This window comes from Chiloscyllium plagiosum, chromosome 2 (genome assembly GCF_004010195.1).
Source record: "Chiloscyllium plagiosum isolate BGI_BamShark_2017 chromosome 2, ASM401019v2, whole genome shotgun sequence".
Taxonomy (NCBI): domain Eukaryota; kingdom Metazoa; phylum Chordata; class Chondrichthyes; order Orectolobiformes; family Hemiscylliidae; genus Chiloscyllium; species Chiloscyllium plagiosum.
Genome location: NC_057711.1, coordinates 39061208 through 39088238, shown reverse-complemented (window position 1 = coordinate 39088238; position 27031 = coordinate 39061208). Strand labels below are relative to the sequence as shown.

Genomic DNA, 27031 nt, shown 5'->3' with positions numbered 1-27031 from the left:
GATGCAAAGAGGCTGCAAAGGATTACAGACTGATTAAATAGAGTCATACAGATGCAGAGAATGGAAATAGACTCTTTGATCCTACTCATCAATGCCAACCTGAGATCCTAAATTAATCTAGTCCCATTTGCCAATATTTGGCCCAAAACCCTCTAAACCCTTTCTGTTCTATACCCATCCAGATACCTTTTAAAATGTTGTAGTTGTACCAGCCTCCACCACTTTCTCTGGAAGCTCATTCCATACACACACCACCTTCTGCATGGAAAAGTTAGCCCTTAGGACCCTTTTAAATCTTTCTTCTCTCACCTTAAACCTATGCCCTCTAGTTTTGGACTCCCCCACCCGAGGGAAAAGACCATGACTATTCACTTTATCCATGCTCCTCATGACTTTATAAACCTCTGTAAGGTCATCCCTCAGTCTCCGAGAGTCCAGGGAAAATAGCCTCAGCCTATTCAACCTCTCCCTATAGCTCAAACTTTCCAACCCTAACAACATCCTTGTGAATCTCTTCCAAACACTTTCAAGTTTAACAACATCTTTTCTAGAGCAGGGAGACAAGAAGTGAACACATCAGTTCTGAGGAAGGGTCATTCAATCTGAAACTCTGATGTCTCTCCACAGTTGCTGTCAGACCTGCTGAGCTTTGCCAGCAATTTCTGCTTTTGTTTGAGACCAGAAATGAACACAGTATTCCAAAGTGGCTTACCGAAGTCCTGTACAGCCACAATGTGACCTGCCAACTGCTATGCTCAAAGCACTGACCAATGAAGGCAAGCATACCTTACTCTACTGCCCTGTGACTCCACTTTCAAGGAACCAATGGTACTGCACTCCAAGGTCTCTTAGTTCAACAACACTCCCCAGGACCTTAGCATTAAGTGTAAGTCCTGATCTCATTTGTTGTAGTCCGAGATAACCTTCTTCACTGTCCACTACGCCACCAATTTTGGTGGCATCTGCAAATGTACTACCATACCTCCTATATCCGAAATCATTTATATAAATTACAAAAAGCAGTAGACCCAGCACCAATCCTTGCAGCATACCGCTGGTTATAGCCTGCAACCTCCTACTTTCAAGCCAATCTTGTATTCAAATGGTTAGTTCTTCCTGTATTCCATGCGATCTAATCTTGTTAACCAGTCCACATGCAGAACCTTGTCAAATGCCTTACTGAGTACATATAGACAACATCCACCATTCTGCCCTCATCAATTCTCTTCGTCACTTCTTCAAAAATGTCAACCATGTTACTAAGACATGATTTCCCCTACACAAAGCCATGTTGACTATCCCTATCAGTACTTGCCTTTCCAAATACATGTACATCCTATCTCTCAGAATTTTCTTCAACAACTTGCCCACCACCGATGTTAGACTGACCAGTCTATAGTTCTGTGGCTTTTCCTCACCACCTTTCTTAAATAGTGGTCCCACATTAGTCACCCTCCAATCTTCCAGCATCTCACCCGTGGCTATTGATGATACAAATATCTCAGCATGGGACCCAACAATCACTTCCTATCTTCCCACAAAGTTCTACGGTACACCTCATCAGGTCCCAGGGATTTATCCACCCTCATGCGTTTTAAGATATCTGTAATATGGACACTTTATGATATCACTATTTATTTCCCCATATTGTCAAGCTCCCATATTCTTCACCCCAGAAAACACTGATGCAAAATACTCATTTAGTATCTCACTCATCTCCTGCAGTTTTACATGTAGGCAGCCTTGCAGATCTTTATGGGGCTTATTCTCTCCTCAGTCACTCTTTTGCCTTTAATGTATTTGGATTCTCTTTAACCCTATATGCCAAAGCTATTTCATTCCCCCTTTATGCCCTCCAGATTTCCCTCTGAAGTTTACTCCCATTGCTCTGACACTTCTCTAGGGATTCACTCAATCTAAGCTGTCTAAAACTGATATATGGTTTCTTCTTTTCTTGACCAGAATCTCAATTTCTCTAGTCATCCAGCATTCCCTATAGCTACCAGCCTTTCCTTTCACCCTGATAGGAATATACGGTCTCTGAACTCTCATTATCTCATTTTTAAAGGCTTCCCACTTTCCAGCCAACCCTTTACCTGGAAGTATCCACACCCAATCAATTATTGAAAGTTCTTGCCTAATCCCATTAAAATTAGCTTTCCTTCAATTTAGAAATTTAACTTTTAGACCAGATCTATCCTCCATAACTATTTCAAAACTAATAGAATTATGATCATTTGCCTCAAAGTGCTTCCCCATTGACATCTCAGTCACCTGCCCTGCCTTATTGCTACGTTTTGCTCGTTCTCTACTCGGTATATCTACATAATGAACAAGAAAACTTTCTTGTCCACCTGAAATTCCTCTCCATTCGATCCCTTAACACTATGGCAGCCCCAGTTTATGTGTTAAAATCCTCTACCATTACCAGCCTATTATTCTTACAAATAACTGAGATCTCCTTACAAATTTGCTTCTCAATTTCCTGGTGACTATTGGGCTTCTATAGTACAATCCCAATAAGGTGATCATCCCTTTCTTATTTCTGTTCCAAACTGTTAACTCCACTGGACATATTCCCTGGAATATCCTCCTTAAGTACAGCTATAATGTTATCCCTAATCAAAAACACCACTTCCCCTCCTCTCTTGTTCCCCTTTTGACCCTTCCTGTAGGATCTATACCCTGGAACATTAAGCTGCCAGTCCTGTCCATCCCTGACCACATTTCTGTAATTGCTATGATATCGCAGTCCCATGTTCCTAACCATGTCCCAAATTCATCTGCCTTACTGGTCAGGCCTCTTGCATTGAAATAAATGCAGTTTAATGTATCAGTCCTACCTCATTCTCTGCTTTGCTCCCACTCGCCTTGCTCACTGTTTTTACTAACTACACCAGCCTCAGACCGATCTCTTTCCTCACTATCTTACTAGTTTAAATCACCCCTGTGCAGCTCTAGCAAGTCTCCCTGCCAGTATATCAATCCCCTTCCAATTCAGGTGCATTCACCTTAGAAGACATTCTAATGATCCAACAACGTGAATCCTTCTCCCGTGCACCAGCTCCTCAGCCACACATTCATCTGCTCTATTTGAGAATGTTCTGCATCCTCTCCAAGGCATCCTTGACTCTGGAACCCAGGAGACAATACTCCATTCTGTTGTCTCACTGTTGGCTGTCTGTCTCTGCCTCTGACTAGAGAAACCCCTATCACAATCAATCACTTGGAACATGATGTACCCCTCATTTCAGTACAGCCTGTCTCAGTACCAGAAACATGGCAGTACTTGTTTGAGAGGAGGATAGCCACAGGAGACTCCTGCACTACCCATCTACTTCTCTTACCTTTCCTGGAGTAACTCATCTATCCATCTGTATCTGCAGTTTTTCTACCTTCCTGAAACTGCCATCCGTCACCCTCTCCCCAGCTTCTGTAGATTCCTCAATGCCTCTAACTGCCGCTCCAACTGGTCCATGCAATCTTATACACACTTCATGCAGACATAATCGCCAAGGGCATTGAAATTCTCCCTAATATCCCAATTCTAGCAGGAAGAGCACATCACTCTATGAAAGGCCATTTTTGCATCTTAATCTACACACCCCCAGAAAATAGCAGTCTTACTGTTCTAAAAATACTACTCTAGGGAAACTTGGTATCTATGTCTCATATTTTTATGCAAGTTTAATCTGGAGACCGATCTCTATAAAACATATAAACATTACAAAAACACCCTACTCACTATTGTAGATTTACAAAACAAGGTATCATTATACTTAAAACTAAACACACTTAGTTGTTCCTCTGCAATGAGTACCTTCCAATACGGAGGTTTCTCCAAGGTCAGTTGTGATTTTCACCGTTTGTTTATATATCTTATGACTGAGAATAAGTTAACAGATTAAATACAACATAGGTAAATGCAAAATTATACATTTTGTAAGAAAGACAAAAAAACAGTTTTTTTTTAGAATGTGAAGAGACAAATAGTTCAAGAGGAATTTGGAATCCTATGCACATTACAAAGAATTAGCAGATGTATCAAGTAATTAGTTAAACATCACACAACAGGTTATAGTGCAACAGGTTTATTTGGAAGCATAAGCTTTCAGAGCACTGCTCCTTCGTCAGGTAGCTGTAACTATTGTATGAGGCTAGATTTATTTTAGAGGAATGCGTCAAAGATTCACCAGCTTCATTCCCAAAGGTTGCCCATTGAGAGATTGAGCAGAAATGACCTATACTTTCTGGGATTTACCAAAACAAGACACGATGTCATTGAAACTGGGCAGTGTGGATGCTGGGATGCTGATTTCTCTAGCCGAATAATAAAGTGTCAGCCCATTGGTGCTGAGATGCTTTTTGGACGATTATGCATCTTTGGAAATCTCTATCCAAGTGTTGAGCATTCCCCTTCAATGAGTAAACTTAGGACTGAGACTGACTACTCTTTGGAGAATAAATGAAGAAAGAGAAATGGGTGTTATCTGCATATTTATTAGAATTATGTTTAATTACATGCATTCACTGAGGACTCACTGGTGAGACGGGGAGGGGGAGAGTGGGGTAGGTGATGTTTGAGGAGGGCAGGTGGGGCCATTGTGGAAGGGGTAATCATATCGTGGATTAAGAGGCACCAGAGTTTACCTGCTGGTTTTCCCATGAGGTAGAGGACCCGTAACCATCTCCAGCAACAGCTGGAAGAGGCCCTTAAATGACCACTTTAGAAACTCAATTGGCTTCAGGGCGAGCACACCATCTACTGCCTTCTTAAAAGTAGGTACAGAGCAATCTACTTTTCTATCTTCTTTACAAAATGTATAATTATCATAATGAACGCACAGCAGGCACAACAGGCTGATGGCCTTCTCCTGTTCATATTTTTTGTGTCCTGCTTCCCCACCTTAGGCAAAGTTGCCGACAGTAGAAAAACAATGGGCACTCCAACTCCATTCTTACCTTGCCATTTTACAACTTCTCCTCTCCCCCATATCTCAGCACATTCCCAGAGGGCTAATAAAATCCAAGCCTTGGATTCAAGAGGCAAAATACTATTTACATAGAATTAGCCCTATTCAATTTTTATAAAGTCCCATGAAAGAGTTAAAAGTCATGTTGTCAGTTACTCTGTTACAGTTACACAAAACAGCTTTCAGAAAATAATCAGTTTCATCAGTATTTGCATTACCAAACTGCAAAGGTAATCCTACACTGGTTTACATCTTAGATGGGAAGCAGGTCAACATGTAGTGAATTACTTTTGCATAATTTCTGTTTTACATGAAGCATGAATCATTTCACCGATTAGTAATTTGGATGAAATTTGTCTGGAAGTGTGCTGTTTCATCTCTTTCTCAATTTGTAGCTGGGTCTACAACTGTCATAATGAAACACAAAACACAAGGACATCATAGCACAACAATGTTAAATTAATGTTTCAAAGATTAGGATTTCTATAAAATTTGCCCATTTACTGGAGTTGTGTCAAAGGTTCACAGAACTCAAATGCCAAGTGGAGTTTTTGTTTGGATGAGAAGGCAGGACTCCAGATGGGGCTACCACAGTTCTAGTGCCAGCCACTGTTCCTAATGACCATCATGGTTCCATCTCCTGAGAAATTTTGGAAGAAGCTAGCTCAGAAGTGGGGTTTAATGGCCATCAACCCACAAACAGAAGGTATTAAATTGAGGCACTAAAATTTTGACGCAACTGGAATTTGACATGCTGGGGCAGAATGAAAGCCTCGTAGAGTGGAATCCCACTCTCTGTGACAGGCTCTGGGATTTGGAGGAGAACTCGGCTAGGGCTTTTTTTTTTTAAAGATCCGCCCAGCAGTTATCATTGACATTGACGCCAACCATCATCACATACATAACCCCCATCTCTCCAAACCTGCATTTGCAAAGGTGAAACAGCCAGACCTCCAGCCACAAGAGATATCATTTAACCATGTTCCCTCAATAATAATGATTTGGCAGACACAACTAATGTCTGAGTGCATATATTAGTCAGTACAAGGGTACTGTACTCCTGTCTTGAGGCACTGTCTCTCTCTGGCCTGCAAAAGTAGTGGCATCTCTAACCAATCTCTCAAGACTGGACAATCATTGATTAATTGTGCAGTCTCTAGAGGCCTCCTATGGTGCTCAACTGGATAGCGTGTGTCCTCCCAAGCCAGAAATTAGCCAAGTCTGAAACCACATTGGGTGTCAGACAGTATCTGTGGAGAAAAGGACAGGAACGCAGAGTACTGGGCGAATGGTAAGATTCTTGGTAGTGGAGATGAGCAGAGGGATCTCGAGGTCCAGGTACATAGATCCTTGAAAGTTGCCACCCAGGTTGTTAGGGTTATTAAGAGGACATACAGTGTGTTAGCCTTTACTAGTAAAGGGATTGAATTTCGGAACCATGAGGTCACGCTAAAGCTGTACAAAACTCTGGTGCAGCCACACTTGGAGTATCGTGTAGAGTTCTAGTCATCATATTATAGAAAGGATGTAGAAGCTTTGGAAATAATTCAGACGAGATTTACTAGAATGCTGTCTGGTTTGGAGGGAAAGTCTTACAAGGAAATGCTGAGGGATTTGAGGCTGTTTTTGTTAAAGAGAAGAAGGTTGAGAGGTAACTTAATTGAGACATAGAAGATAACCAGAGGATTAGATAGATTGGATAGGGAGAGCCTTTTTCCTCGGATGGCAATGGCTAGCACTAGAGGACATAGCTTTAAATTGAGGGGTGTTAGATAATAGAACAGATATCAGAGGTAGTTTCTTTACTCAGAGTAAAAGGGGCATGGATCGCACTACCTGCAACAGTAGTAGACTTGCCAAATGTAAGGGAATTTAAATGGTCATTGGATAGGCATATGGACGAGAATGGCATAGCGTAGATTAGATGGGATTCAGATTGGTTTCATAGGTCGAAGCAACATTGAGGCCAAAGGGCCTGTACTGCGCTGTTATGTTCTATGTTCTGGTGTTGATAAGGCTCAATTCTACTACTAAGGTCAGGATCCCATCACCTGGTACATTTCTGTGTCCCTGTTTAAGTGTAATGTGGGGTTGGGCACCAAAACACATCCAGCTATGGGGTTTTCTGTTATTTTCACCACACTGACATGCTAGATATTCCTGGTATTTTTATTTTCACTTAATCCTTGTCTAAAATAACATGCACACTTGAATTTCTATTTGTTTTTCATTGCAAGGTTCACTTTCAGCCAGACCATGTGAGTCATCAGCAACACTGAGAACATTTGTATTTAACTGAAAGGATATCCAATTACAGTTCAAAAAGTCAAAACATTTAACTGCTACCTGCACCTTACTATCATGCAAAAACCAGGGTTTAATCCAAATTTGGGTCCCAGTAAATTTCAAAGTCACAATTTTCCTAACATCTCAATGCTGAGCAGGCTTCCACAGCACTAACTTACTCATACACACAAAGATTATTCTCTCTGCTTCTTCCTAATAATTTACAAAGAATGTTACTGAAAAAAATACATTTTCTCAAAGCTTTTCAACTTGAACTGATCAGGAAAAAACAACAGCAAGTGGTTGCCACCTGTTTTGGGAGATGACACGGTTGCCGTGAATGGACATTTTTTTTTTTTACAGCCTGTGTATTAATATATATAACTTCCAATACACAGAAGCTTTTCACACTTTGAGCCCAACTGACAATCCTAAATGGCCTGATTTTTGTTTTGGGAACCTGGGTTCAAATCCTGTCATGATTCGAAATCAATTTTAAAAATTCTGGTATTAAGTGTCTCATAATGACCATGGATCCATTATCAATTACTGGACAAATTAATCTGGTTAACTAATGTCCTTTAGGGAAGGAAAACTGTTACCCTCACCTGGTCTGACCTACCCATGAGTCCAGACCCACAGCAATGTGGGTGACTCTTAACTGCCTCTGGGTAATGATGGATGGGCAATAAATGCTGGCCCAGCAAGAGCCACTCACATCCCATGAATAAAAAAGTTTGGCTTTCAGCATAACTCTTCACACATTCAAGATTATACACTACATGCTGTTGAATTATTTCAACCAATATGTAAATTAGAAGAGGTAAGCTGTCTATTGAATTTGTTAAAGTGTGTATTAAACCCAAGGTCATACAGTTTTACTTTCCAATGATACTGATAAACGATACTGAGGTGTGACACAGTCCCACGACTGAATGGGCGTTTATGCAAGATCAGATTGAATGGTTCAGTAATATCAAAGTTGAGTCCTGCATATCAGTGAACCCATGCAAGGGATCACATGTCTTCCTTTTGGACTCTCAACTGGAAAATGAAAGCTACAGAACTGAAAAAAAAGGTCTTTTCTTTGCAAGGAAAGATCAAGTGGGATTGTGGGGTATACATGCCAGCTATACAAGTCCATGTTACTTTCCATTGCATTCAAATAGATACTTTGACAGCGGCACCAGGAATCTTTTCAGTTAAGAGAAACATGACTAACAGCAGCCTTGGATTGGTCTAGCTGAAGCTTTACACATGCATCCAAACAAGAAGCATCACTCACTATTTCACTCTGTGATTGTAAAACTTAGAGAGACTTAATAAAAATAACTTTAATACAAGAAAAGGTCACCTGATCAGCTTCGGAATTGAATATCAACCATTGCTGTGCAGCCAATGTCATGTCATGCTAAAATCAAAAGAACTGTGAGAAGTAACTCCCAATCATTTTGGATCTGGACTTTTGATCTATAAAGTTAATTATCTCTGATCATAACAAACAAGATACTGACATACCATTCACCCTGTACTTGCCAAACTCACAACATAGTGTCCAACGTTAAATGTGATTCTGCAACTGGACAACATTTGCTGGATAATCCTGAATGTGTGAGGAAGTTCACTGACAACGGATTTAGGATTGCCAGTCAGGTTCATTGTGTGTGGTGCATGTGTACACTAAGAATTACATTTGAAAAATTATTTTCACGTGTAACGTGAATTTTTGGCACCATTACAAGGTCTGTGGGCCAAACGGGTCACTCATATCCGTGAACCCGTGTGAGGGACCACTTGTTTTCCTTTTGGACTATAAAATCAGAAAATGAAAGTTGGCCACTGCTACAGACAGAAAAAACATTTATAAACACTGCTCCTGCTACAACTCAACAAAATAGGTGACAGCCATTCTCTGGCTCATTTCTCAGGCAATGGCCTGACTAACCAGAGCCAGACTCCATCTGCCTGGTTTAAAATTTAAACATAGCTTGGCTGTTAACTTCCAGACATTTGCTCACTGGTACATTCTGCACAACAAGACCTCTACTAATCACTGTCTACTTTTCAACCAGTCAGCACTCTCCTCACATTTGCTTTCCCCCTGAATTGGTATTCTTGTGAACTTTTCTGATAACAAGATGAAAAGCTTCAACAAAATGCGTCTTTTGTCAGCAATACTTAAATTTTGTAATACCAAATGATTGTTTTCAAAAGTGATAAATGCCTCGAAAGAGTATTTTGTTCATGTACCTTCTTGTGGTAAATACTACAGATTCCTCTCTCCAGATCCGGGAGCTTCGACAGGAGCTTTTCGGTCTTTGACGGGACAATGGACTCTGATGACAGAATTTCAGTGACTGCATCCAAACGAGCATTAATTTCACTTGAAGTGCAAAGAGAAAATTGAAGAAAGTCAATGATGGCTCAAAAAAAAAATTATAATAAGCTAAACAGTTTCATTGCTGGAAATCAGGCGAAGATGAACTAAGAAATCAGGTGACAAGTACATCCAGCTGCCTCTAGCAGAAACACAATTCCTTCCAGGCTGTATGGCTACATTTTAATCAGGAAGCAAATTAGTAGTGCTTTGTGATATAAGTGGGTCACTGATATTGCTCACATCTGGATTGTGGTTCAAAGAGTATATTCATGCTTGAAAGGGATGGAGATGCTTAAAAACACAATGCAATCATCACAAATTGACAACAGCAATCATTTTTTGATGCAATTCTGATTGAAAGTTATTTCTAACTTTCATACAATGAAAGGATGAGTTGCACACTCAAATTAAAAAGCATTCACAGATTTTGTATCGTACAGAAAATGGAGATTTATTTACCCTTGTAACTGCAGTTAATATTACTGCATATGCTCTGTGTCTAGTGGATTGCATAATAGTGAGACCACCAAAATCATGGAGGTCATACAGAAAATATATAAAAGAAGCCTCTAAAAAAGAACATCCCTACAGTCCTGAAAACAAAAATCAGGTATACAATACTGGAGGTCAATTTGACACGGAGTTAGAAAATGATTTAATAAATCAAAGTTGGTACCAACAGACAACAAAATCCATGCAAAATTAATTAGTTCACTTTGACTTTGTGTCAAGGGATTTAAGAGTTGAAATTAAAGTTGAACAGCAGCACAAATCTGTAATCATCTCGTCAATTCTGATCATAAATAAAACAGCAACTAACATGTTAATAATCTTCCCTGTTCCAAGCTTCAACTTTGTAACTAAACTAGACTTGTTCTCAAAATACAGACAATCCTCATTTGCCCCCCAGAAAAAAGGTGATAGTGGATCTTCTCTTTGAACTGCTGCAACACTTGTGTTCACATTATTTCCACAACTTTATTAAGTAGGGAATTCAATGACATTGATCCAGTGACAATGGAGAAGTAACAATATATGGCTTAAAACTGTGTTGCTGGAAAAGCGCAGCAGGTCAGGCAGCATCAAAGGAACAGGAGAATCGACGTTTCAGGCATAAGCCCTTCTTGAGGAAGCTGCGCTTTTCCAGCAACACATTTTTAAGCTCTGATCTCCAGCATCTGCAGTCCTCACTTTCTCCCAAGTAACAATACATGTCCAAGTCAGTTGGTGAGTGAATTCAAGATAGTGGTCTTTCCTCCATGCTGCCACATCTACTGCAATAAAAACATTGCAAAGGGAAGGCGATGTAGTCAAAATTACATTGGTGGACCTTTGGCATACGTTGAAAAGTGTGGTGCTGGAAAAACACAGCAAGCCAGGCAGCATCCGAGGAGCAGGAGAATCGACATTTCAGGCATAAGCCCGAATCATTCCTGAAGAAGGGCTTATGCCCGAAACGTCGATTCTCCTGCTTCTCGGATGCTGCCTAGCCTGCTGTGTTTTTCCAGCACCACACTTTTCAACTCTGGTCTCCAGCATCTGCAGTCCTCACGCACTCCTAGTGGACCTTTGGCATACGTTCAGTAAATAATACATGAATTGATGTCAGCAATATGGATATTCAGTCCTGTAGCAGGGGCACATTCGAAGATGCTTTGATGTAGATGGTGTCAAATTTAAAATGCTGTTGAGGTCACTTTAGCGAGAAACATTCACTATTCAGCATCACATTTCTGACATGTATCTTACAAATGCTGAATGGAATTTATTAGATTTTCAGGGAGTCAAGAGGTGAGATACTTAGCTCTGCCTGTTCTTGTTGGCTGGTCCATATGAGTTTCTATGGAATGATGACTCACAAGATACTGAAATTAGCTGTTTTGCCTCATTGTTTTCTTTTGCATAAAGTCTTCAAAGTTGGAGATTTTATTACATTCTTTTCTCATCTCCTCACATCTGATTTCCTCATTGTTGCTCTCCACGGAATCAATTCTTCTGTTCGGATCAGCAATAGAGACACAAATGTCCAAATCCAACAGCTGACACTCTACCTGTCATCCTTGTAAGAGGCTTTGCCAATTCTCCTGCTCTTTGGATGCTGCCTGACCTGCTGTGCTTTTCCAGCACCACACTCTCAACTCTATCTGTCATATTGTCAGCTCACTGGCTTCTCCACTCATTCAATCCAAAAGAGATAATCAAGTAGCAAAGCAAGTTACACAATGCAGAGTTACTTGCAGATACATTTGACTTAATTTTAAAAGTGTCATAAGATTGTAGATAATAACAGATTGAAAATAAATAGATGCAATCTCTAGTTATTGCATGAATGGACCTCTCCAAGTTTTCATTTGCCTATTATGCAATATTTGTGGAGAAAACACGATTCTCTTTGTAGTCCATCGCTGTATGCAACATTTTATCTCCACACATATAATGTTTTCTTTGGTATGCAAAAGAAACTGGATCAACTTCCCTAGCTGAAACAGTAGGCAGATCTAATGATCAGTTCTTACACAATTCTCTCAATCCTTTAAACATAAATGAATTTAAATTGTAAGCAAGCTGCTATTATGATATAACCATGACAAAGGCCGTAATGACAATAAAGCAGAAACATTGAAGAGCCTCTTCTGCAGATATCTTATCCTCTATAAAACACTGCTGAAAACAAAATCATTCCACCCACAACAGACTGTAACTGATAAAAAGGAGAATTTTCACTAGACTGCACTGTACAGCACAAAAGGAGACTGGGTTCATCATAAACAGGATAAAAGAACCAGTTTTTTAGTGAAATGATCTGGACTGCCAAAATACTTACTACCTACAAATGTTTTCGACTACATTTGTCCTTCTCATAGGCATGTACACACAACTGCCATGAGGTGTGGCATATTTAATTCATTAAGAGGTTAATCGGCAGTGTAATCATCTCCACATGCAACTGTACTAATGCCCAAAGTTACCAACTCAGTTGTTTGCATCAATCCTTAAAAAAATTTGAAGTACGTCCTTAAAATGATTGCAGATCAACCATAATCCTTATCCTTCTCAGTCCAAGGTAATCATAAGCCTGCATCCCATTGAGTGATTACAAATCCACATTGTTCTGAGGTAAACATGAGCCTACACTACACAAAGATAGTTTTAAACCTGCATCACATGAAGGTAGTCATAAATATACATCATACTGAGGTAGTCATAAAACTACAGAGCCCTTCCAGAATTTATTCTGAATTTTAATTCCAGTGAATTCAATCATCGAGCTTCAACCCAACTCTCAATTAGTCTCAAAATTGGATAACAAACTAAATCTCACCTTGCTTTTGTTAAAGGCTGTGCCACCCATTTCTTCAGAAGCCGCCTCCCAAAGGAATTCTGGGCATGGTCAAGTACCCAAAGTAGACTACCTTTTGTCGTGCCGGTGGTCTGCCCAGAGAAAGATTAGACATTAGATTTTGCAAATTTTAATTTTACTTTTTCCAAAAGAAACCTCTGTTTTGCGTTTTCTTTCCCTATCACCACTAGGTTGAATTCCGAGTGCATAATTGAAAAGTTAAGCAAACATGGCAATTTTTCAGCAAGGTGAATCTGAATTTTCACTATAAAGTCAAACTTTCCAAACTTGAAAGTGTAAGTTCAAATCTGAATATTAGTAAGGTTGCACTGTATATACACAGTAATTATTCAAAACCAGGGACATCCAATTGGTTCAGCCAGTCTGAGCTAAGGAGAAATAGCTAGATTGAATCCTCAACCTATGATAAGTTAGTTGATCAAAACTAAGCTAAGATGTTTTGACTGATTTCTTACTTGATGCTTACTTGATGGAAACGTTTGTCCAGAATATCTTACTTATAACTACTAGCCCCTACTGGAAGAATAAGTGTGTAACTGAGAAGGGTGCAATGTCAGATTTCCACTGTGAAGCTGCAGTGTTGACTCGCCTGCAAATACAAAATGTCAGGATTTAAAGAGCAATAGTGGCCACTTAGACATGGTACCCAGAAAATCACAAACTTAGATTCTTGAGACAAATTCCAGATTGTCAAACGGCAGGCTTTGAATTAGCACAGCAAGGGTGGTCCTTGTTAAACAGGTTCAGGACCAACCAGGGCACCTATGCAGCCAACTTTCATCATTGAAGCCTCAGTACACACTCCTTAACTTTTTGTGGAGGGACACAAACAATGCTGCATATTGCACCCTTAACCAAGGGATGTCCCCTCTCAATGGCAAAGTAATCACCTTAGATTCAGCAAGCAATGACAGCTATCGATGGGTTCCTGGTATTTGCATTTACTAAACAAAATAATTTTGTATTACAAGTCACACAAACACTCCTCGTGAACGTTGCTGCATTTGGTTGACTTGTGAACTTGATAAACAAGTGAATACTTTAATATAAGCAATCAGGATGTGGTGAGTCAATGGGAGACAAGAATACAAATCAAACCTGTGGAAATTCCATTCATTGGCTCATTGCCAAGTTAACCAACAATCATCCATCCATCGCTGCTTGAGGGGAATGAGATACGCCATTTCTTTTGACAGTTTACTCATACCTGGTTTTGTAAAATTTCCAAGTTCTTCAAGGTCGTTCCATTGATTGACATGCATGTGGAGTCCTCAGAAAATTTGCTCAATTTACTGGAGAGGGTGAAACAAACAGTCACAAATAATTGTTGAACATGCCCAGAAAAACACACAGACATCCATCATTTCTCTGTTATCTGGTCAAAACCTCACAGTACAAGCACTAGTGCTCCTTTGGGGCTTCTTTAAGACATTTTCTGTCTGTATTCATTCACTCAGTCACTTGTTTCTAGTTCACCAAGTCTGACAGACTAAAAACCAGTCCTAAGCTCCTCTGAGCCAAGCTGCCAGGAAATCCATAAGACCAGTGCCCATTATGCAGTGTATACTCCTCATTTACTCTCAACTTACAAAAGGTTGGGCAGCTTAAGGGTAAGTTAGCTTAATGAAAGTTGAAAAGGACTCCAAGCACACATTGGGTTTCTTCTGAAATTCAACAACTAAAGTCTCACATTTCAACAGAAAAAGTAAATGCATCTCCCTATCACACAGTACTGTCAAGCTTCCCATGCTTATACAATTAGACTATTAAATTTACATCTTGCACATTTTATAGAAACATAGAAACTAAGAGCATGAGTAAGCCATTCAACCCATTCAATGGCTGATCCTCTATCTCAAGGCCATACTTTCACAATCTTCCCATTCCCCTTGATGCCTTTTGAATCTAAAAATGTTTTAATCTCTCTCTGAAACATGTTCAGTACCTTTTGCAGTAAATTCACTACCCTTTGTGCAAAGAAATGTTTACATCTTAGTCCTAAATGGTTCACTCTGATCCTGTCAGCGTAACCCCTAGTTCTAGAATCTCAAACTAGGGAAAACATGCTTTGCTCTTGCGTCTAATCTGTGCAACCCCATTAGAATTTCAATCAGATCCTCATTCATTCTTCTCAACACTCACAAATATTGGCATAATTGAATCAAATCTCTCTTGATAGGTTAGTCCTGCCATCCCTGGTATTAGTCGAGTGAATCCATACTGCCTACCCTCTCTGGGAAGTGTTGTCTCTCAGGTAGTGAGAACAAAACTGCTTACAATATCCATCTTATCATTCATACATTGTGGCTTTTATTGCAGTATAGTTCACAGGTTTACAGGACCACAATGCCACCTTCAGCGCCACAGCTCAGTCCAAAGTCTACTCAGACAGCTCTATTTTGCTTTTCATGGGATAGGAGCATCGTTGGCTACAGCAGCAATTATTGCTGATCCCTAGTGCCCTGGAGAAAGTAGTGGTGAGCAAACTTCTTTTACTGCTATAGCCAGTGGGAGGTGGCAGCACCAACTAGGGACAAAGTCTGTGATAGCATAGAAATTGCAATATAGTTCCCAGCCAAGATATTTTATGGTTTGGAGGGGAATTTGTAGATGCTGATATTCTTACGTGTCAATTGCCAGTCTTTCTTGGTGATAGATGGCACCGGTTTGAAAATTCAATGGAGGCCTGATTTGTTTCATCAGTGCACTTTGTGAATGATACATATTGCCACTATTGGAGATCAGTGGTCGATGCATTAAGTTTAAGGTGGTGGATAGGGTGCCAATAAGAGGGATACAGTTCCACAACATTCAAGAAGCTAGTGGCCATTCAGGAACGTTATGAGCTACAGAATTCTCGGCCTCTGATCTGCTGTTGCAGTTAGTGTTTACATGGCTGGTTCAGTTCAGTTTCTGGTCAATTGTAAAGGTGCAAAATTTGGATTTATTTTAGAAAGTCAGTCATAATCAGCAGCTAGGATGTCAAAGCACATAAACTAGGAGACAGGCTGAGCCAATGTACAGAATAACCTGTCAAATTGTCTACTAGTTCGAAACCACACCAATTCAGCCCCATAAAAGGTTTGTGCAAAATGCACATACATTCTTTACTGCCTCCCAAAGGACAATACCAAGTCTCTGCTTTGTAATTACTATACAGGACCACAACTATCAGTCCACCAGTACAAACTGTGCTGTGGTGACTGCTTACTTCTGGCTTACTCCAAAAGGACCTTTATGTCTGATGCTGGGTACCAACATGTCAATGCATACCCCATTTGCAATGGCCACATGAGCCCCACATCCACAGACACTGGCATCCAATATGTGCCAGGCTCTAAGAACCCTGATGACACATGCCCAATCCACATACAGGATGCTTCTGCAATTCAGGCTGCACCAACAACTGTCATTGTCATGCTGCTACAAGGACACGGTGCACTCAGGGACACACACCCAGCTCATGGAGTGGAGACTTTCTGGTCAACACCCTCTGACCTGGTTGTCAATCTCAGACCAAGCTGGCATAGCCTGGTTTCTACATCATTCCTGGGAAAAGAGGAAGTGTTGCCTCTGCACCATCCCAACCAGCAAGACTTCCAGGTCCGTACCTGAACAACTGGGTACTAATACCATTTATCTTCCACGTCTAACACAATGTCAGGAACCATCTAGGACAGCTACAGCCTGACACAACTTGTCCTGATGCACAAGTGCCATTTAAAAATGGCACAGATGCAGTGAATTCTGGGGTACCACTGAATAATAAGTGGTAAGACAGGGCTGAAATCCAACACAAGGCATGTTATAGGAGTGATGGAAGTAGTCAATAAGGGGAGTTTGTTAAAATAGGTTGAAAAAACCCACCAAGCCTCATGGGGAAGTCTATGCAAAAACATGCAGCATGAAGGACATGGAAGATATAGAATGTAGGGAAATAGATGGTGACACCTTGAAAAATGTCCATATTACAGAGGAAGAAGTGTTGGATATCTTGAAATGCATAAAACTGGATAAATCCCCAGGACCTGATCAGGTGTACCCTGCGGGAAGCTAGGGAAGTGATTGTTGGGCCTCTTACTGAGATATTTGTATCACCAATAGTCACAGATGAGGTGTCAAATGACTGGAGGTTGGCTAACGGGGTGCGACTGTTTAAGAAAGGTGGTAAGGACAAACTACGGAACTATAGCTCAGCGGGCCTGACGTCGATGGTGGGCATGTTGTTGGAGAGAATCCTGAAGGACAGGATGTACATGTATTTGGAAAGGCAAGGACTGATTAGGGACAGGCAACATGGCTTTGTGCGTGGGAAATCATGTCTCACAAACTTGATTGAGGTTTTTTTGAAGAAGTAACAAAGAGGATTGATAAGGGCAGAGCAGTAGATGTGTATATGGACTTCAGTAAGACATTCAACAAGGTTCCTCATGGTGAGCAAGATTAGATCTTAAAATACATGGAGAACTAGCCATTTGGATACAGAACTGGCTTGAAGGTGAAAGACAGAGGGTGGTGGTGGTGGAGGGTTGTTTTTCAGACTGGAGGCCTGTGACCAGTGGAGTGCCACAAGAAACGCTGCTGGGTCCACTACTTTTCATCATTTATATAAATAATTTGGATGTTAGTAAGTTTGCAGATGACCCCAAAATTGGAGGTGTAGTAGACAGCGAAGGAGGTTACCTCAGATTACAACGGGATCTTCATCAGATCGGCCAATGGGCTGAGAAATGGCAGATGGAGTCTCATTTAGATAAATGTGAGGTGCTGCATTTTGGGAAAGCAAATCTTAGCAGGACTTGTACACTTAATGGTAAGGTCCTAGGAAGTGTTGCTGAACAAAGAGACCTTGGAGTGCAGGTTCATAGCTCCTTGAAAGTGGAGTCGCAGGTAGATAGGATAGTGAAGGCGGCATTTGGTATGCTTTCTTTTATTGGTCAGAGTTTTGAGTATAGGAGTTGGGAGATCATGTTGCGGCTGTACAGGACATTGGTTAGGCCACTGTTGGAATACTGCATGCAATTCTGGTCTCCTTCCTATCGGAAGGATGTCGTGAAACTTGATAGGGTTCAGAAAAGATTTGCAAGAACGTTGTCAGGGTTGGAGGATTTGAGCTAAAGGGAGAGGTTGAATAGGCTGAGGCTGTTTTGGAGAGATATGGGCCAAGTGCTGGCAGGTGGGACTAGATTGGGTTGGGATATCTGGTCGGCTGCACAAATCGAACCAAAGGGTCTGTTTCCGTGCTGTACACCTCTATGATTCTATGACTCAAACTGAGCCAAAAAATATCTAAGATTCAGACTTTTGTCCAGAAGGCAATCACGTTCCTTAGGTTAGGGTCTTCTGACTTGTTCCATGATCAGTTTCAGGAGGATGCAGCTGCAAATGAGGTAGGTATGGGATCAAGAAGGTACAGGAACCCCCTCATCAGAGCAATGAGAAATATTCATGAGGGTAATAGCGAGAGTGCAGGGCCAACATATTCCCATAAAGGTGAACCAATAAGCACAAAGAAACCTGGATGTCAAGGTAAATACTGGATTGGATAAAAAAGAAAAGAAAGCTTATGGCAGACACTGAAGGTTCGATGCCGTAGAAAGTGCAGGGTGTTGCTTAAAGAAGGAATTCAGTGAGCAAAGAGGGGACATGAAGAAAAACAGATTAAGGAAAATTCAAAGCATTTTATTAGTACTTTAAGGACAACAGAACACAATTTCCTTTATAAGGAATCTTCTGCAATTTCTATAATCCTCTAGGCCACCTGCAAAGTTAGTGTTTCGGGACCAGTCCAGGATCAGCATTTAGTTCTGAAGGAGGGTCACTGGGCTTGAAATGTTAATTCTGTTTTCTCTCCACAGATACTGGCAGACCTGCTGAGTTTTTCCAGCAATTTCTAGTTTTGTCATAGTTTCAAGGCAAGGAGAAAATTTAGAGGGGATTTAAGGAAACTTTTTTTTTTAAGTCAGAGGGTTTTGGGCATAAGGAACTCACTTCCTGAAAGGGTGGTGGAGCAGAAAACCCTCAAGACATTTAAGAACTCTTTTTATGGGCACTTGAAATGCCATAGCATATGTGGTTATGAGCTAAGTGCTGGGAAGTGGGATGGGAATACATGGATGTTTGATGACCAACATGGACACAATGGACCAAAGGGCCTCCTCTCGTGCTGTAAAAGCCCAATGACTCTGTAATCTGTATGGGTATAGTCCCGTAACAAAGAATACCATAAATACCAGGGGTCTGTCGGATGTGTACAGCAATAATGATGGGTGATTTTAACAATACACATGCCCAGGACAACAATTAATTACCAAATCCATTCGCAATCATTGAGATTCCTGCTAATCCCAGTCATCTGCATGCTTTTGCAGGAAAGATATATTCACTTAGGGACAAAAACAAAATCTGAAAATCATTTAGGCTAATATTGAATTTTTAATGTGGTAAAACGTCACAGGTCATTAATAATCAGGCAGAATAATTACTTGGCTTAGAGCTTTTTTAATGTCTTCATCACCTACATTTAAGAAACTGCTACACCATAGTGATCAATATTCAAAGCTGCTGAATTCAAATCCACTTTTTTATTTCAAGTTCATAATTTGTGGTTTTATTTGCATTGCTGAAGAGTAAGTATTTGATCATTTTTGACAAGAGAACAAGGATTTGATTGTATTCCATTACATATTGATTCAAAATCCAATTAATTTTGTTTTTACAGCTGATATTAAATAACACTAGTTAATAAACAAGGCAAGGGTTCAGTTGCCACTATTTGAATGAAGTATTCAATTATGTATTAGCAGCAGAGTAAAACTTACAAATCATACAAGCAAAGCCATACACTGAAACACTAATATTACAACTTTGTAGCAACTTACACACATTCAGATTCTTTATTAGAGAAAAAAGTAAAATAACTGAATGGTAAGGCTCGACCTTCTGAGGGTGAGAATGTGTCCCTTGCAAATGGGTGGCGAGCAACATTACATGGCTGACAGCCTCTGTCCATAGCCTCTCTCAAGTGGCCAAATAAAACTTCTTCATGGGTTAGAAAGTCAGTGTTCTTAAGCCTAACCTTGTCCGTAACCGGTACTCAATCACACATTTCATCGTGAATCACTGGACAATGAACAAAAGTGCTAGCCCTGGTGGATTTTCCTACGCCTCATCTCACGAGTGCAGAAATCAATTGCAACTAACCCAACCATCATCTGACTCATTTCAGTCCTGGATCAAATCTGGGGCTTTGCTGAACAGTATGCGAGGAAAACATGGAATTATTAGCCAAAGCATAGAATACAAGAGCAGGGACATTATGCTGGAACTATACAAAGTGCTGGTTATGGGTTATCTGGAATACTTTGTACAGTTCTGATTACCACATCATAGGAAGAATGTGATTGGACCAGCGAGGGTGCCGAGGAGGTTAACGTGGATGCTACCGGGCTGCAGAGTTCGAGCTATGAGGAATGATTGCAAAGGCTGGGGTTCTCTCTCTTGGACCAACAAAGGTTATGAAAGGTTATGAGGGGACCTGATAGAGATCTAGAAGATTGTGAGAGACAGAGTGTTTTACTGTACAGAAAAAGGCCAATCAGCCCATTATGCCGAGCACTGGTCAATCTATTTTAGTTCCACTTTCAGCACTTAGCCTGTAGCCTTGCATGCTATGGCATTTCAAGTGCTCATCTAAATGCTTCTTAAATGTTACAATGGTTCCTGCTTCTACCACCTATCAGGCAGTGAATTCCAGAGACTCCCTTGGTGAAGAGAGTCCACCTTAAGCCCTCACTAAACCTCCTACCCCTTACCATAATACAATGTGCCCTGGTTATTGACCCCATAACTAAGAGGAGTAGCTTCTTCCGATGTACCCTATTTATGTCCCTCATAATTTTGTACACCTCAATTAGCTTTCTCCCCCACTCCTTAGAGCAGAGAAGGCTAAGGAAAACTATATGGCCTATTTAGTCTCTCCTCATTACAGCCCAGGCAACATCCTAGCGAATCTCCTCTGAACTCTCTCTAGGGTGGATAGGAAGACACTTTTTCCATCAGTGCAAGGGTCAATAATCAAGAGGCAAACATTGAAGGTGAGAGATAGAAGACTTAGAGGGGAGTTCAGGAGGGTTTTCTCACTGAGATGAGGGGAATCTGTAACTCATTCCCTGAAAGGGTTATTGAGTCAGAAATCCCCCAGGAGATCAAAGCAGTACTTATACATTTAATTGCATGGCCCAGAGAATTGGAGGCAATGGCAAAGAGCTGGAAAATGGGATGAGTGTAGTCAGATTTTTGTAGACCAGTGTGAATACAATAGGGTTAATGGCCTCTCGCTGTATCGTAAACATCTATGAGTCTGAATGGGTAAATATAACAATTAGTGTACTTAATGAGCAAGTCATTAGGGAATTTTGTCCTTGACTTTTTTTAAAATTCATTCATGGGATGTGGGTGCTGCTGGCTAGACCATTATTTATTGCTCATCCTTAATTGTCCTGGATAAACTACAAACATGATCGAATTGCAATAAGCTCAAGTGTTGTTGTGAAGCTGAAAAGAAATGAAAACACGTGTCCAATGATTTTCCAAGCTCACCTCAAATTATGTAGGACCTTCTCCAATCTGAATTCAGATAGGTATCTGATGACAGCTGCCAAACATGAGACGACTGGCATCTCCAAATTTAATATTATGGACAACTTTTGTGATTCTACAAAACAAAAGAAAATAATTTCTCCCATACAACAGCATAAAACAACACATGAATTTCCAGTCACAGCAGCACTGTAAAGTCAAACTTGGCAAAAGCTACCAAGACAGATCGAGAAACCCTGGGAATTAACAGGGAATCTTCATTATTACTTCTTCAGAAATACAGTAAAAATAAAAAAAACTCCACTCATCTCCCAGCTTCAATTCATTTTGAAACATTTGCTTTGAGAAAAGAGAAAAACTGACTGACCAAATTATGGAGGGGGGCAGAGTGGGCACTGTAAAGTCAAACTTGGCAAAAGCTACCAAGACAGATCGAGAAACCCTGGGAATTAACAGGGAATCTTCATTATTACTTCTTCAGAAATACAGTAAAAATTAAAAAAAACTCCACTCATCTCCCAGCTTCAATTCATTTTGAAACATTTGCTTTGAGTAAAGAGAAAAACTGACTGACCAAATTATGGAGGGGGGGGGGCAGAGTGGTAGTGTCTCTATGTCTGAGTCAGGAGGCTTAGGTTCAAGTCCAACATGCTCAGAGGTCTGTGATAAAATCCCTGAACAGAGTGATGATTAAATATCCAGAACAATAATCTGATCTACCCCTTCCCCTCCACCACCATTAGCATATGTTTATGACATAGCAAGGATCTCAAAACGTTAGTTCGTATTGTTCCCTTGGAGGAAAATGAGCGTGTAGCATCAGAAGTTATAGAATTGGGCGTTAGTAACCAATTTATTCTCTGAATGATACTTGAATACACACAACAGAGCATATCATGGGAAGAGAACATTCATCCCATTATCCCTATTTGTCCCACACGTCATTGAGCTCTTTATGTACTTAGATGCTCCACGGAGCCTTCTGGGAGGAAGATTATCTACTGTTGTCAACTAATATTCCCCAAGACTACCCATCCACAGACTTCAGCAATTCAAACTTGTTTTGCTATTTTTTTATACATAAGCCTTTCAGTAAAAAACTGTTTGCATTTGGATAGCATCTTTAACATGGAAAAACATTCCAAAGTGCTTCTCACAGGCATAGCCATAATATTTATTCCAATTTACAACAACATTTTCCCTTCTGTAACTTAAATCAATATAAGATCACATTCAGTTGAAAAAGCATAGATCAATTTTTAGTCAAAATCCAATTCATTTGAACCTAGCGACAATCTGCATAGCTCAACAATCCAGCCCTGTCAGCAACAGAATTCCAAAAGAAAACATGTGGGCTGTGTAGTGGCTGGAATGATGTCAGTCAGGTGGACCTCAGAATATTACTTCCCTGATTGGAGCTGTTAATCTGGTCCACTCAGGAAGCCTTAGCTGACTGATTTAAACAGGAGTGTCAGAGGTTCTGTACACTCAGAGCTAGCTCTGAGGGACCTGGGTCAATGTCAAGGACTCTCCACATGTAAATAAATGGTGACTTGGTGATGGGATACCAGCCTCTGTGGAGTCATTTCAGTCTGAATCTTAAATCATTGACCACTACCTGAATCCAGAACAAAAGGCCAGGTCTCTGACTTCATGTCACGTAAATATTTATAACTCCTTTAAAACGTTCCTATGTACTTCATGTCAACAAATTTAATAGCCAAAAAGCATTAAATTTTTCAATGCCAAAAATCTACCATACTGTTTTTATATTGATTTCACAGAAATATTTACAGGAGTGGAATAATTTGTCTGCAGCTCATACAGTTTCAAAACCTATAACACAAGAAAACTCTATATTAAATGTCCCTCCAAATAAGTGGGTTAGCTCTCACCTACATAAATTTGCCCCACTGTTCTTTATTGAGAGATAGAATAATATTTATTGAACTACAACTACAAGGAGCAAAATGCTACTAATAAAAATATAGTGATGATGTGATTTAAGAAGAAATGTCAAGATTTGAAAAACTGAAGCAAGTAGATTATTAAACATTTTCTTGGAATCTAGAAACAAAAGTCCAAAGAGAAACATATTAACTGTCACACAAAATTTGAATAACAAAATTATATCCTGCGTATCCAACTGTTCTGACAAGCTTAAGTTCTGACACTGAATGGACTTTAGAAGCTACTACTTAAATGTTATGGAGGGAGAATTCAAAACATTCAAGGTGATCAGGCAGATTGCAAACTCAGCTGATTCACCAAGTTCTGTTCACCCATTACCCATCTACTCACTGACCTACATTAGCTCCCATTCCAGCAAACACTTTATTTTAAAATTCTTGCACTTATTTTCAACTTCCTCCATGACCTTGCTCTTGGCTACACTCACTGATGTTCTACAGTTCAAATACCCTTAGATATCTACACACAACAAATTATTACCTCTTGTACACAACAATTTTCTTGCTTCACCATTTGCAGCCTTCGACAGTCTAAGTCCTAAACTCTGGAATTCCATCCCAAAGCCTATCTTCCTCTAACTCTCTTTTTATGATATTTCTTTAAAGCTTACCTTTGTTGGTCACATGTTCAAATATCCTTTTAGGTGTTTCATTGTTAGATTTTGCTCGATAAGGCCTCTCTGAAGCACCTTGGGATGCTTTATCACATTAAACATAATACAAATTGTTATTGCTAAGTATTCTGTGGAAATAAACTTGCAAGTCCTGTGTTCACTATTGCTAAAGGATCTCTCAATGACAATAGGCCAGTTAAAAAAAATCTTAGTTTGCAAATTCATGTCTGTTTAGAGATCCTGCATGTTGAAATATCAATCTACTGTATAGGACATTGCACAGGTACTGTTTAACACAATTGTCAACAACAGTGAATCCTTAATAATGGCTTTCTTTATAATTTAATGTAATATACAGTACCTGAAACATCAGATGTACCACTTGCATAGAAGTCAGAGGTCACCTGGAAAGCATGACTATATTCAAAATGAATACTATCCATCCTCTCTACACGAATTCGGTCATCACGTAAACTGTAAGAAAATGTAAAGGATAATCAATTATGCGCTTTTGTACACTAGCAAATCTGCACAGTGGAAAACACATTGTTTAAATACTGACGATGTACCAGCTTTGTTTCAAGTTGGGAACACTCCATGAGGAGCAAGTGAGGACTGCAGGTGCTGGAGACCAGAGTTGAAAAATGTGGTGCTGGAAAAACACAGCAGGCCAGCCAGCATCCGAGGAGCAGGATTCTCCAGCACCACATTTTTCAACACTCCATGAGGAGCCCAGAAAAACTAAGACAACTCAAAAATTAATGTTTGTAAATGAAAATGCACTTTTGCAATCAACAACCTATTACAAACACAATATAATACAGCAGCCTCTCTCTGAATTCATCACATTTTTTACAGCATGGAATGACTCATACAGAAAATACGGACAAGCAGCAACTTTAAAACATATCTCAAGGTTGTATTTCAAATGACTACCTTGGCTAAGTAAAACTCTCATGCCTAAGCCACAAAGTTTTGGGTTCAAGTTCTACTCTAAAGCTGTCGTGTTAAGATAAAGGCTATAGCTCAGCTGTATTTGTGGCGTATCTTTTAGAAAATACAATGTTCAGCTGATGAAGGTAAACAATGTCATTTAAAAGTTGAAAATGTGTTTTTGGTGAGGAAAATTTGCAAACTGGAACCTACTGGTCAGTTTCAAACTGCAACTCAAATCAGAGGATTTTAGAATTCCTTTGATATATGTAATCTGTATCAACAATACAGCAAGATCTGGATAATGTCCAGATTGGAGTTGGAAAGTGGCAGGAAACATTCGTGGCACATGAGGGTAGGTAATGACAATCACAAACAAAACAAAGCCTCAGCATATGAGCAGGAGAGGCTGTTTTTTATCTGTACTGCTAGTAACAGCCATCCTTCTTCTGCAGCAACTATTATTGTTGGTCATATTGCATATTTCACTATTAATATTCCAGTATGCCAAGTCTTTTAAAGTAAATACACCACAAGTAAGTTTATACTTTAAAAATGATCATTTCAAGTGAAAACTGACAAAACTCCGTTTTCAGAGCACCTAAATGATTTCAAATTAAAATTGTATTGTTGCATTTTCAGAATATTACAGAATGTATGAGCACGCAAATACAAATGAATGATGGAGCAATTGTGTATGTAACATTCTGCTTTCTTTAATACAGGAGGTAAAAAGCAACATGTTCTCACCTTCAGCAGCACTCTCACTGCTGAGCTCCTCCATCATTCATATTCAAGGTTAAATGGAGTACCAATGATCAGAAAGTGAGCTAGGCTTATTGTGATAGGAACGAGGTCAGCCAGGTGGACCTCAGAATAGGAGTTCCCTGATTGGAGCTGTTAACCTGGTTCAATCAGGGAGTCCTGGCTGACAGATATAAACAGGAGTGTCAGGAGTTATGTTCACCCTGGGAGCCAGCTGGGTCAGTGTCATGCACATGTAAATAAAGGGGAACTTGGCGACAGTTTACCAGCCTTCGTAGAGTTATTTCAGGACTCGCCATATTGACAAATGTAAACATATAGTTATGAAAGTAGGGGAAGGTGCGTCCTCTTCAGAAGAAAGGCACATCTTCTGAACCCTCAAAAACTATTCTCCACCTGTAAGCTTCAAGTCAAAATAGTGATGAAACAGTTATCAGTTTCCCAGATATGTGCAAACTGTAACAATTCTCAAGATTACCAAGACAGAACTTCGGAACATGCAGGAAATAGGAAAATAGGAACAGGAGTAGGCCATTCACCCCCCCACCTAGTCTGTTCCACCAGAACAGTCTGGACTGGATATTTAAATAATATACAGCTTCTCTATTCTTCTCAACAAAGCATATATCCTCAAATTTCCTCATATTATATTCCACCTACCAAGTGTTTGCCCATTTGCTTAATCTGTATCACTCTGCAGCGCATTCTACCTATTTTGGGGTCATCTGCATGTCACCTATAAATTTGGTGATAGTACATTCACTTTCCTCATCCAGGGTTATTAGTAGATATTATCAATAATTATGAGCCCCTGCAAGATCCCTGGTCTCATATTCTGAGGGGCAAATGTTAACTTTGCCTCTCTCTTCCTTTTCAAATATTTAAAGCAGCTCTCACTCTCCATTTTTATATTACTTGCTAATTTACCCTCAGTTTATTTTGTCTCTTGTTTGATTATCTTTTGTTGTTTCAAAATAACGTCCAGATTGGAGTTGGAAAGTGGCAGGAAACATTCGTGGCACATGAGGGTAGGTAATAACAATCACAATCAAAACAAAACAAAGCCTCAGCATATGAGCAGGAGAAGCTGTTTTATATCTGTCCTGCTAGTAACAGCCACCCTTTCACAGAATCATAAAATCCCAACA

The 27031-nt window shown here is 40.0% G+C and overlaps 1 protein-coding gene across 3 annotated transcripts in view; it reads right to left on the bottom strand.

Annotated features, from left to right (window-relative positions):
• The window catches only part of msh3 (mutS homolog 3 (E. coli)), a 281339-nt gene that overhangs the window by 180693 nt on the left and 73615 nt on the right, over window positions 1-27031 (bottom strand). For all 3 annotated transcript variants that reach the window (XM_043708210.1, XM_043708215.1, XM_043708223.1), the window contains exons 9-13: window positions 24547-24659; window positions 21602-21716; window positions 14208-14292; window positions 12962-13071; window positions 9510-9642 (exon numbers count right to left, since the gene is read on the bottom strand). In XM_043708210.1, coding sequence (XP_043564145.1) covers window positions 9510-9642; window positions 12962-13071; window positions 14208-14292; window positions 21602-21716; window positions 24547-24659 — 556 coding nt within the window. The remainder of the gene's footprint in view (window positions 1-9509; window positions 9643-12961; window positions 13072-14207; window positions 14293-21601; window positions 21717-24546; window positions 24660-27031) is intronic.